The 13,623-nt window shown below is 36.7% G+C and overlaps 1 protein-coding gene across 2 annotated transcripts in view; it reads left to right on the forward strand.

The window, feature by feature from the left end:
- TTC7B (tetratricopeptide repeat domain 7B) overlaps positions 1-13,623 on the forward strand; it is a 114,776-nt gene that overhangs the window by 57,441 nt on the left and 43,712 nt on the right. For both annotated transcript variants that reach the window (XM_072338611.1, XM_072338612.1), the window contains 2 exons: positions 1,031-1,191; positions 12,069-12,185. In XM_072338611.1, coding sequence (XP_072194712.1) covers positions 1,031-1,191; positions 12,069-12,185 — 278 coding nt within the window. The remainder of the gene's footprint in view (positions 1-1,030; positions 1,192-12,068; positions 12,186-13,623) is intronic.

Below are 13,623 nucleotides of genomic sequence, written 5' to 3' on the forward strand. Positions count from 1 at the left end.
AGTTGTTTGGTTTTGTTTTTTTTTTTTCTAGACTTTACACTGCTGGGTGGAGAGCAAAAAAACCTGCCCTGTCTATTATGTGTAAATTATGCTTACAGGTTATAAAGAGAATGAAACTATTGTATCTGGCTTTTAAGGATCTTAGATAATACCAAAGTCTGCAGCATCTGCTGTGATGCGTGTCTTTTCTGAATACTTGTAGGTTTGTGAACAAAATTTACAAAAAGTGTTTAAGACAATAACTAGAAAGTCTTTTAAAGCTATGAAAAAGATCAGAGCTCAGTCTAATGTGAACAGCTCTTAAATGTAAGGAAGGTAAGTGTTCTACCAGGTAGCACATCAATTTGGATAATGGAAAATTGCTTTGTATATGACATAAGTCTTTCCTGTGTCAATTTTATTTTGGGTAGTAGTTATGTAAATGGTAGTTGACACGGTGTAGGTGACTGCTTTTCATTGCTAATGAGTAGCAGAGACGTTAAACAAAGTTAGAGTGAAATGGATTGCCCTGTAAATATCATGTACTGTTTTTCAGTAGCAAGCTATGACTTGTATTTCTGAATTCTGAATTTCTGGTGTTGCTCAGTTAATTTCCCTGGTTTTAACACTTTACTTACTTTGAGTAGAAACACAGGTAACACAGTAGATCATGAAATTCTGTGTGAAGGGAATTTACTGTGTCAATTTAGCTGTATGTTTTAGTGTACTACAATTAAAGTATTTTAAAATTATATAAAAATACAGTCAATATTTTAAAAAATATATATTTATCTGTAGGTTAACATTTTAAAGGACTGAGGTGTTTTTTCTTTAAACTGCAACTTATTTTGCATAGTTAATATATATTGTTTAATTTTTACAATTCTTTTTTGAGCATTGGGTCTATTTTTAAACTTCTGGTTAGTGTTCTGAAGGTGTCAATAGAATTCTACACAAATAGCATAAAAGCACTAGGTGCAAGTAATTAAGTACTAAGCAATATTTCTAATAGTTGTGCTTTCTTTTTCTGCTTTTTGTTGATTTTGATCAGATACCAGAAGCTTTGGGTTATGTTCGCCAGGCTCTGCAGCTACAAGGAGATGATGCCAACTCTCTTCATCTCCTTGCACTTTTGCTATCAGCTCAGAAACACTATCACGATGCTTTGAATATCATTGATATGGCCTTGAGTGAATATCCAGAAAATTTTATGTGAGTAAAAGTTATATTTACTTTGTACGCTTTCCCTTCTTCATGTTTTTTTGTTTGTTTGTTTGTTTGTTTTTTGTTTTTGTTTTTGTTTTTAATATTCTTATTAATTTTGAGAGAGGATAGATTTGAAATTGGGCTGTTTTTTACTCATTTTTCCCCCAGTATTGTTTCCTCTTGTCTTGTAATACAGTAGCAAATATCATGTTTCTTGATGCTGAATGCCTCCCTTTTGTTGTCTGTCGTAAGTATTGCTACCTTTTTCTTTCTAACCAGAACCTCAGTTGATAGCAGCTCTCGTCAGAAATTTGAGGCTCAAACCCAATTCTTTGTAACTGCATTTTGTAGCCTTCTGGTGTTTCATATTTTCTTCTTTGTCAATTCATGTACGAATTGACTGTGTTCTTGTCAGGTGCTTGCACACGTTTCAGGATTTCAGAACTATCTGGCTGTTCTTCTCCTAGTCCTTCCTGTACTTTGAGGGATCTCTGCCAGCAGATCCTAGTTTGAGAGGCAATTGAAGTATCAGCTACCTAATTTTATATCCTTCCATTGTTAAAAACAAATGTGATCAAAGCACTATGGTCTATCGTCTTCTACCTGGTTTCGGTTCATCTTCTGCTACTTAATGACAATATAAATTACAATGGAAAAGCTGCTACTTCTCTCAGAATCATTAATGATTTAGAAGTATTTCTGAAACTACAATTCTCTCTGTTTTAGTAAGAAAACAAAGGATCATTCAAAACATACTTAAGGGCCTTACAAGTGTGGTATGGTTAATGTTCCCTATAGTTGTTTATAACTACATTTTGTGACTAAGCCTGTTTGCTTGAGTTGTCTGATCTTTCTAAAGCCCTGATCTTTCTGTTAATGTAAATATGTATGTGAATGATACGGGTTCCTAATGGTGGTTCTAAATTGTTAATCTTGTGTGGTACAAACACAGTGGTAAGAGTGTACTGCCTAAAAACCTACTGGTGCACTAGAACAGAATATCTTTCTAATAGGCATTTCTGTCAAAATACAACAATTGCTGAAGAATTCGATGGATATTTCTAGGCATTCTTTTAGCATCTTCTCTTTAGTGCTGTCAGGTTGATTCTGGCTCCTAAGAAGTCAAGGTAATGACTGAGATTCTTATTGTGCTTTCTGCAATTGATGCTGACAGCAGCCAGCCCCATCTGATCAATGAGATAAATTTGGATTGACTTCTTCATGTAACTGGATTATTTTTGTAAAGATTTATCAGCACGACCTCAAGTTTCCAATCTGTTCTTGCACACAATATCTGGTGCCGTTGATGTAGTTGTCAATATGTATGTGTGTGTATATAAAACATAAAAACTTAGTTTATTGTTGAGTCTGTTATCTTGGACTGCAACTTCTGTATAAGATACAATCTCACAGTACTTCCTAGCAAACTGAGAAGTGATCCTCTTGTGTGGATCTGAGGCTTGCTCATTGTTAGTTGAACTGTTATTTCCTGTTGATGTTCATTGCCTTTTGTGAAAATTTCAAATACCGTCATGCTTTGCCTTTTGTCATTCAGTTATGTCTGAATTCCTGCAAAGTGCAAGGCTTTTCTTGGTATTCTTTGTGTTTAGTCAATATCCATTATCACAGTTTTATGTAAGATTATACTTTTATAGCGTAATGAATCACTGTACTTTAAAAACACTGAAGTAAAGCATAAGGCTTGTGTTTTGTGTTTCTTCTTCTTTCATTGTTATTCTTATCCACATACCTCTGCATGGTCTACTTGCTTTGTTTCACTGAGTGTTCCCTTGCCCTCCTCACAGCTGTATGTTCTTCTATTTTGACCTTTTTGGTGAAAAGAATCTAAATTTTCAGAAGCTCATTACTGCTCTGTATTGTAAAATGCTACAGGTTTCAAGGAAGTAATAGAACACACTGTGAGTCATACTGATAAATAGATATTTTAAAGCACTTTTCTGTTGTGATAACTTAATGTGTTATCTGTCAGTTTTTAACTTTCTAGAGCTGGTATTCCCAGAACTGTTTCATGTTCAGTATTTGAAGAATACCGTTGACATACCATCATATCTTAAATTGTTAACTTTCCTGTACTGTAGAACTCAAAAGTTGCTAAACAAACATAGCTTGATTAGATAATAATCTGGCTCCATTCATCTTTAGGTCAGTAAACAGAAACAAATTTCAGAGAGCCTAAGAATTCTGCCCCATCTTAATGTAAGGGAGTGGAAGGAATTAACAAATGCCATGCTATGCCGTTAACAGCAAGATAGGGATTTATTTTTTGAAAGAGAGTTAAGTGTTCTTCCTTTGTCCATTATATTGTCAGCAAAAGCATGCAGTCTCCTCTGAGACCTTGAGGAGTAAGGGAACAAACTATTGGGGAATAGGTAATAAACCTGTAAAAGTGAAATAGGTATGTAGTAGTGTTTTCCAGAAATAGTAAAATACAAGATATTTGCTGAATGACTCTAGTGCTGTGAACAAGTCTGAGTACCTTGCTCTGATGACATGGGTAAGAGTAAGGTGCCAGTATTAGAAAGTCCAAATAGTTAATCTCAGTCATGTCCTAAGGCATTTGAATTCATTAGAAGTTACACTGTTTTTCCTGTATTTCATTAGACAACTTGTCCTTGTAGTAGAAATGAGGTGTTCAGTTCTCCATCATCTTGGCAGGACTTATACCCACAGATGATGCTCAGTCCTAGCCATCAAACTGTACAGTGGACTGGTGAGGTGACCCTCTTGAAAGCAAAAATTTGAGAGCAGGTGAGAAGGAACCGCAATATATCCTAAACTACTGAAGTAGTTAACTGGGAGGGTGTAGATCAGGTTTTTTGCTGTTTGGATTTGCCTTGAATTTTATTTATTTCAGTTTAATGGTTACCTACTTCGAGTATATAAGCAGCCCTAGAGTTGTGCAATAGAGTCTGAAGGTGTGTTCAGTACGATGCAAGCTAGTCTATGTTGAGTTGCATTGATACTGGGGCTGCTTGTCTTCCTTCCATTTATTTCCCTCAACATCGGCTATAGAGCACTGCTTGTGACAACTGCATCTTTTCAGAGCACATAACTCTCAGAGTTCCTTAGTAAAACCCAAGGTAACCATTATGCTTAGTTATTTCAAGACTGTCTTGATATCAGAATTCCAACCAGAAATTGGCTGTGGTCATGTGTTACAGCTAATATGCTAAGTTAACTGTTTTGAACTCTGTTGAAAGCTGACAGAGAAAAGCCAAAGTGCTTTGGACACTCAGTGTTGGTGAGAGCCATAGCGATTAAATAAGCAATGCCTATATTTCTTGGGAAGAGAATGTTTTGGAATAAATCCTTCAGTTGCTAAGAGGTTTCTGGCTTTTTATAAGTGAACACTGTTCCATAATGAGCTTTTTATATCTCATGCGCAGGTCTATGTTGAGGAGCCTTATTTGTGGCCTCCTTTCTATGACACCTGTCTTTTTATCCTTGTTATGAGGAGCCTAAATCTTAGTGCTGTTGTTTTGTTGTTGGTTTTTTTTGAGTAGTATGAACTCTTGAAATAACACTTCTGTCTGTCCTACCTCGTGGTTTATCAAAAGTAGTTTTTCAATAAAGAGAGACAGAGCTAAGTGACATATTTATGATACTGCCTTCTTTATCCTAGCTTCCTAAGGTTCTCTGTCATTATTTCAAGTGTTGGTGCAGCTAAAGATAAGTATTGTGCCTGAAATTAGTGTAATGAAGCAAAATAAATATTGAATATTAATTGGTAATTTTATGCTGAAAATTGAGATAACAGCTGACAAGCTTTTGAAGTAGGAGAAGTAGGGAACAACAGATGGGTTATTTGAGGAGTGTAAGCATGGTATTTTAATGTTAAGTACACTCAAAAAGGAAAGACATATGGTAACAGGTTTGAAGACAGCTAAAGGCTAGGTTCACAGTTTAAACATTTACATTTGTTGAAGTGTGATGGACTATTTTTTTTCTTCCAAGAATCTTTCATAGAAGCATCAAGGCAGTGTCTCATTCCTCTCTAAAAAGTATTAAATCCTTTCATTCCTGACCCTCCAGGACTCCTGAGCTACAGTAAATATCGCGGAATTGCAGATCATTGATTTGCAAATTTCTTCTTGTCCAAGTAGGCATAACATAAGAGCTACTGGTACACGGAGTGTATGATGCTACACTCATAGATGTTTTGTGGGACAGGGACGTATCTATCAATTAGAGGGAATAGATGACACTAGTCTGTTTTGCCAAGGTTGGGAATAGTTGCGCTGTTATGTCTGGTGTTGGATGAGATGGCACCTTTTTTTTTCTTGATAAGTAGAGCGCTGGGAATTCTTTGAGAAAAGTGCAGTAATATATGAATGGACAAGGAGCAGTCATCTGTTAGCCTTACCAAAGTCCTGTCTCTAGGAAGGCTGTTGTGTGCACCCTTGTCAACTTTTTGACAGGAAGCTTTTTCAAATCCATTTCATCTTAGTCTTTTCTATCTTGGGCATAAGTTTGTTCTCAGAAATGATATTTCTGTAAGTCCTGAAGTTTTTAGTTGTTAGTCATGAATAGAATAACATAGTTTATTTAGAAGAGACCTTACAAACATCATCTGATCCAACTGCCTGACCACTTCAGGGATAACCACACATTCAAGCATCTGGCCACCCTCACAGTAAAGAACTGTAAAATACCCAGTCTGAGCCTCCTCTTTCAGCTCTTTTCTGTTCCCATCCTGCCATTGATTCCCAGGCACAGAGCCCCCTACCCTCCTCTGCTTTCCCTTCTCAGGAGGTTGCAGGGAGCAGTGAGACTGCCCTTTGTCCTCTTCTCCAGACTGGACAGCCTATTGTCCTCAGCTCATTATCACAGGACATGCCTCCAGCCCTGTCAGCAGTTTTGTTGCCCTCCCCTGCAGGCTTCCAAGGACCTTATCAACTTTTTTGTGTTGTGGAGCCCAGAACTGCTTAAAATACTCAAGGTGAGGCTGCATCAGCACTAAGTATAGTGAGAGAATCACTTATTTTACAGAAAGACAGCATTAGTGCTTCTGTTTTTTCTTTCCATACTGTGTATGTTTGTTTGTTTGTTGTTTGTTGTGTGTGCTTTATATTAGCTGTTATTATGTGCTTTTACAGAATGGTCCACTAAACAAGGCACTGTTGATAGATAGATATTCTTTTATGTAACAAATTGGTCATTAGCCTCAGGGTTTTATCCCTGACTGTTATATTTGCTTGGCATGGCTAGGCTGTAGATACCCCTCTGAATCTTGATTGAAGGAGTCCCATTTTGGGTTATGAGCTAGCTGCCGCAGGCTGTTGAAGACAGGAAACCAGAAAGTTTTCAAGTATAAGTAATTTGTTCTGGCTTTAGTCAGAAACTATCTTCATTATAGTTTATGGATTTGCATTTTTATAAGGACATTGTGTTCCTAAGATGGAATACAGCATGTATAAACTCCACCGAACATCACAGGATTGACTACTGCTTCTGTCTGCTGAGGAACAGTGCTACTGCACTATGAATTAATAAATGGAGAAACATAGTTGAAAGAGTGCAGTGGAAGCCGTACTACAATAAAATAGGAGGCATTACTTTTGTAGTGCTTCTCATGAGGTGTTTTTAGAATGGTTAAACATTTTTCTCCACCTCTTCTACAGCCTATCCAAAGCAAACTGAGGAAACATTCTGTTCTACTATTTCTTTTGTAATGTTAGGAGAATTGATTTCCATCTTCAGTGTTCCATTAATCTGCACTGCTGTAATATGTACTAGTTTTTTGTGGAAACATTGTCCTCTAGATGAACTGTTCTTTCCCTGCATGGTGCTTGTCCCATCTGTATTTGTACATAGAAATTGTACCTCTTTTGTTTTGGTAGACTAACTACATTAAATATTTTTCATGCTCTGCAGTCTCCAGTCAGCTGATAACCCTCACAGCCTTTTTCTGCAGCTGCTCCAATTTGAAATTTTGTGTGTGTAACTGTTATAATGAGAATTATTATAGTGTTCCAGATGTGGCCTCACAAGGGTATTGTAGAAAGGCAGTTTCTTTCTGTTTCTGCTTCAACTATTGCATTCCAAAATTACATCTGCCCTCTTGACTCTAGGCTCACCTTGATGAAGCTGGCTGTTAAGCAGCTCTGGTTTGGAGTAACTGTTCCCTAGACTGTTTTCTGCAGTGTCTCTTTACTGAATGTGTATGATGATCTACTTTGTTGTTTCAGTGTTATCTAATCTTACTGTCTTATTTCGTCTTTATGTATAATTCTATATGTGATTAAAATTGTAATTGTCCATCCATCTTCTCTTAAAAGATGCTATACAGCAATGCATTTTCTGTTCTTCAATCATTATACTCATAGATGTGATATTTTCTTTAACATTTTTACTGCCTGAAATCTTCTCTATTATTATTTCTACAATACTGGGAAAGGGTCTGTTTTTGAATGCATTAGTTTTCTTCCTGTTTAAAGTGTTCCCATTCCCATACTTGTCGGTTTTTGCTTCAGAGATGACAAAAATAAGGATTATGGTGGTAAGGGGTTCATTCCTGAATTTTTTTTTTCCAAACTACTTAAGTACAAAAAAGCTTTTAAGGACTAATTTGTTGTTGTTCAATATCCCTAGTCTAGCTTTTACTTCCATTGTGTACCAAAGATGTAGTTTTCTGTATTGATTTTTCTCTTCCCTATCTGTCTCCTTCTGTTCTTCATAGAATCTATAGGTTTTTGGTATCTTGCTTGCGCAGTTTTATTGATGTTTAATTTCTGAAACATTGGGTTTTACCCCTTCAACTTGAGATGCAAATCCTTAAGTGTTGTAACACTTTTCTGTTCAAGTCCAGACTGCTCTGTATCATAAATATCTTTACTAACCTTTGCTATTGCATTATTCCAGCATACCCTGTTAATATTCAAAGATCTAGTTACAAACCCACTTGGGATTTATCACACTTTGCTTAAAGAAAAATCCAGTATTGTATGGATTAGCTTATGAACAGCTGTTTTATAATGTCCTCATTAGCTAGTGAGATCAATCTTGAAGTAATGGAGTCATTTTCTGCTTCAGTAACTATTTAATAAATTGATCAGCCATTAGCTTCAAGAATAATAAAGCCTTTCCAATTAAGTGTTTGATTTCTTCTCCATTTTGTCTGGATAATTATTCTCCTAAAATGATGCAGCTCTATTTTTATCTAATCTGAAAGATCTACATCCATATCAAACAGTGATGCCAAAACTAATGTCTTCCTAGTCGCATATCTTCAACAGAACCTAGCCTGTTTTACCTACTTGTCTTTTCCAAAGGGTTTAACCCAAGCAGATTTTTCTTCTTGTTTGTTTATTCCAGTTTCGCATATTGCTGGCAGATACCATTCCACACTACACAGATATCATCTATTCCTCACTACTTGCATTCTTAGCCACGAGTGCTGTTCCACCATGAGTTTTGTTTCCTGCTCTGTGTGACCCTAATTTAAACATTAGCCTCTTACAAACAGACAGAGCTAAATTATTTGATATTCTTATAAAATGTGCAGATTGATTTTCATCATCCTACCTCTCAATTTTGGCTGCATATTAAAAACATGTGTGAAAATTACTAGGACTATTTCTTTTGAAGCTTTTAACTCCATAATCAGAGTGTCAGTAAAGCAGGCTGTGCTCCAGAGGAGTTGTTTCCACTGATGCTTTAAGTTGGCCTTTCAAGAAAATCCTTTTTCAGATGATGTACCTCATGGCTTCCTGATAATACTTATCCCTTAGCCGCTTGTTCATATTGCTATTGACTCATTTCTCCAGTAATGTTTATGGAGAAATCAGGAGAATTAAGCTAGAAAGACCTGTTCATCTCACAGTATTGCTCCTGCCCTTTGCTTTCTTCCTTTTTCATTTCTTCCTTAGCCAATCTATTAAGTAAAACCTTAGTTGGTATGTTTTCATTTTTCTCTTAACAACTCATTTGATTTTGTAAAAATGTCTTAGTTGTTCTTTGATTTATAGTCAAAATATTTCACAGCTACAGGGGAGCTGCTCTCTATGGTTTTATAAATGCAAGCATTATTGTTCAAAAGGTTATTTTTGCTTTAGCATGTGGATAATCCCACACTAATGTACTTCACACACACGCACGCACATATGTTTAGCATATCTTGGTGTTAGATGCTATTGTCTAGCCTTTCATAGAATTAGGAGTGTTTTCCCATCATACATTGTCTTGTTTCTAAAGTGACTTGTAAATTCAGTGCAATCGAACTTACTGTTTTCCATACATTTTGTAAAATGCTTCAAAATTTCTGTAACAAAAAGAAAAAAAAAAAAAAAAAAAAAAAGATAAAGTAAAACCACATGCACAAAAACCTTTTTTACACTCCGAATAAAAATACTATTAAAAACAGTTCTTTGTTTTTAGTACAGAGAAATGGGAAGCATTGCATGAAGTACATTGCTGTTATTTTTGGATATGGTTTGGCTTTGGGGAGGGGGATGTTAGGGATGGGAAAGTTGTAGCAGTATGAGGGGCAGAGTTTGTTGCTTGTCTTTTTTTTTTCCTTCTTTCCTGGGTAAAATGGTGGACAGACCTGGGCGTTTTTTCTTTCATTACATAGGTACAGTTGAAGTAATATCTACAAATGAGCATTCTGTCAAATGTAATATGACTTTAAATGATCTGCGTAGGACCCCATATACTAACATCTGATTTACTTATAAGGGGAAAGCATAAGTGATTTCTCTGTAACATCAGATGAGCCTCCGTATGACCTTATTACACTTGCTTATCCACAGGCGCTCATTCCCTTAACTAATGTAGTAGCGTGTATTCCCTTTTCTTCTCAGTCCCAGCAATACACACATTGTAGGATTGATTTTAGATTTATATTCTGCATATTTACTGCAAAAGACATTCAGTGCAACGCTGTAGCTTTAGTTACTGTGCGTGCTGAAGCACTCACTATCATTTCTCGTTCTTGAGAAAACCCTGTCAGTTGCAGTTGCTATTAGCAGCCTCCAAGTTTGTATTTGGGATAAGAAAGTTCTGAGCTTTCGCACATGCCCACCCTTCTCAGTCTACCCACACAAACCATATGACCAATCAAATAAACTTTTCACTTAGGATGATTGGGGTTGTACTGGAATAAAATGCCGAAGTACACCTGGGTTTAAAAATGGAAAATAGGTTAGTGGTTTTATTTCTATCTTCTCTTCCTGCTTTGTGCTCTTTAATCTTGCAAAATACTAAAACCTGCTTTTACATTAGTGTTTTTCTAGTATATTATCTGTTCCCAGATGTTGTGACATCTATAAATGTGCATACCGATTCACTAGCTGCTTTACTGTCCTGTTGCATTCATATTCTTTAGTTATCTGGAAAGGTGTTATTCCAGGTTTGTCTATGTGGAAAACTTTCTAGTGATACCTTAATATGTGGCATTTAAAAGTAATATGCAGTTGTCATTTTATGAGGTTATGCATGCTGTCTTTGTTGTTTTCTTAAGAAGCATCAACTTTGAAATCAGAATTAATTTATAGTGGCTTCCAGCAAATGCTTGTTCTGCTTAGTAGCACCACATTATATTATGCTGCCATCAGCAGGAACTCAATGTTTTAAAAATTTTAAAGTGAATAACTGAAGAAAGCACATAAATGCTATATTAACTTGTTAATCTTATGACTGTTGATGAACTCCCATGTATCTATCTGATCTAATGGTATCACAGAATCACAGAATGACCCGGGTTGGAAAGTACCTCAAGGATCATGAAGCTCCAACCCCCCTGCCTGGCAGGACCACCAAACTTCCACATTTACTAGATCAGGTTGCCCAGGGCCCCATCCAGCCTGGCCTTGAGCACCTCCAGGGATGGGGCATCCACAACCTCCCTGGGCAGCCTGTTCCAGGACCTCACCACTCTCCTAGTAAAGAACTTCCCCCTAACATCCAACCTAAATCTTCCCTCTTTCAGCTTAAAACCATTTCCCCTTGTCCTGCTATTATTGGCCCTTTCAAAGAGTTTACTCCCCTCCTGATTATAGGTTCCCTTCAGGTACTGAAAGGCTGCAGTGAGGTCACCCTGCAGCCTTCTTTTCTCCAGGCCCAGTACCCTCAGCCTGTCTTCATAGGGGAGGTGCTCCAGCCCCCTGATCATCTTCGTGGCCCTCCTATGGACCCTTTCCAACAGCTCTATTTCTTTCTTGTACTGAGGGCTCCATACCTGGACACAGTACTCCAGATGGGGCCTCACAAGAGCAGAGTAGAGAGGGACAATCACCTCCCTATCCCTGGTGGCCACCCCTCTCCTGATGGAGCCCAGGATACCATTTGCTTTCTGAGCTGCAAGAGCACACTGCTGGTTCATAAAAAGTTTTTCATCCATGAGGACCCCCAGGTCCTTCTCCAATCTTCATGTTTCCAACTATATTGTATCTTTCCAATTATAGTATATTACAAGCAAATAGCATGTATCGGTACTGATTTGTTTTCCTTGCTAAGTTCATGTGAGCTGACTTAAGGAAAACACATTCCTTTCTCGTAAGAGTAGTGAAGATTTTCCTTAATGAAGATATTTCTTCTCTTCAAAATACAAAATACTGTTTTGAATGATCCAACTAATTCCTTAAGCAAATTTTATCTTGTTTAACTTAAAAAAAAAAAAATAAAATAAAATAAAAAAAAAAAATTAAATCCTGTAAGCTTTGTTTCTTGTAAAAAGTACTGCTATTTTGATGACATCATTTACTATTTGACTTTACTGCAATTACTTCATAAAACAAAGATTTAAATGAGCATTGTCTTTGAAGTTATGTTATTACCCCAGTGTGGCCTGAGATTGGATATCTTTAAAGAAGTTTTGCTTGAATCTCTTTTCTTTCTCTTAATTCTTTTTCCCTTTTCTCTAGATTACTGTTTACAAAAGTCAAATTGGAATCCCTGTGCAGAGGCCCAGATGAAGCACTCCTTACCTGTAAACACATGCTCCAGATTTGGAAATCCTGCTATAATCTCACTAACCCGAGGTAAGGTGCTGTGGAATTCTAGACTGTGCAATATTAGACAGGGCAATACTGGGTCAGCAGTCCTGCTTTTACTTGTTCTGATATTGTGAATGAACAAACTTACCTTGAGGGGAACTGGAAGTACTAAGACACTGCTAAGACCTGATGGATAGGCAGGGACCACCTGGATTTCTCTGAAGTAATGTGCACCAAAGCTAATCTGCTGTGCTGTGATGGGCATGGATTGCAGAAAGGGCAGAACTTCATTACATTTTCTGTGATGTCACTCTACATTCTAACGTTGTCTTGTTTTTCTTCCTGATCTGAACTGTAGAACCTTTATTATCAGCTAGTGAAGATAGTGCTGGAGTAGAAATTTAGTAGAAATTAAAGAACTTTTGCTGAATAGGATGAAAAAGAGGGCTAAACTTTAATTAAGATTAAAGAAGAAATGGAGATCACATGGATAAAGATAACATGCTTGGGAACTCATCATGGCTGTTTTTTTTTTTTGTTTTTTTTTTTTTTTAAAGAGAAGTGCGGCTTATGAACCTATTACAGTTCTTCAAATGCCTTAGCAAGTATTTGGATAAGTTGATAAGAGTCCTTTGAGTTTCCAAACAGCTTTGTCCTTTGCCACACACACCTGTGATCACCTGTGAAATACACAGGGAAACCACTGATTTAATTTTGCAGAAAGAAGTTTGGAGGGGTATGGGGGAAAGAGCATTGGAGGCCCCCAGTTCAGATTCAGAGTTGATAGAAAGCAAGTATGTTACAACTTTTTCTTCTAAGCTAATTGATGATGGTGGACAGCAGACTACTTTGTGCCTAATAGTTTCTACTGCTCTTTTTATCTCAATGCTTAAGATTGTCTTGAAGTTCTGACAGTCTGTTAGATTAAAATCAAATTGGTAATGAAAAAGAAAGGCCCGCAGATAAGGGTCATGATGAGTTTCACGATTCATACATTGAGTTATACCAAGCAGTGCAGATGCCAAAATGCAGCCTTTATTTGGGTGGTCCATGTGAAATTTAAGGCATGAATGCTCTCATGTTTTGCCACAGTAATCCAAATCTGTCTGCCTTGGAAAAAAAAAAATAAAAAAATCACTCTGACCTGAAATGTGATAAGCTTTTTTCATTCAGCTACACTACAGATAATGCAGGAGTGTGGGGTCAAGTCCAGATTTTCCTACCTCTACTTTTAACATAGACTTCATTTTGTTGACAAATACTGTTGGACAACAACTTTCCATTGGAAATAATAGAAACCTTTTCTTGTAGTTCTTTAGGATCTTTTAATCTTTACTGTTCTCTTTCTTGTTTCTTCTCTTAATCTAAAACCATTTTAGAATGTTTATTTTCAGGTATTTAAAAATACTTCAAGCTCATGTGAAACATGCTTTTTTGTTCTGATTTAGAATCAGAACTAGTTTTCGTGTATAATCTTCCCAGT

This window comes from Excalfactoria chinensis, chromosome 5, assembly GCF_039878825.1.
Source record: "Excalfactoria chinensis isolate bCotChi1 chromosome 5, bCotChi1.hap2, whole genome shotgun sequence".
Lineage (NCBI taxonomy): Eukaryota > Metazoa > Chordata > Aves > Galliformes > Phasianidae > Excalfactoria > Excalfactoria chinensis.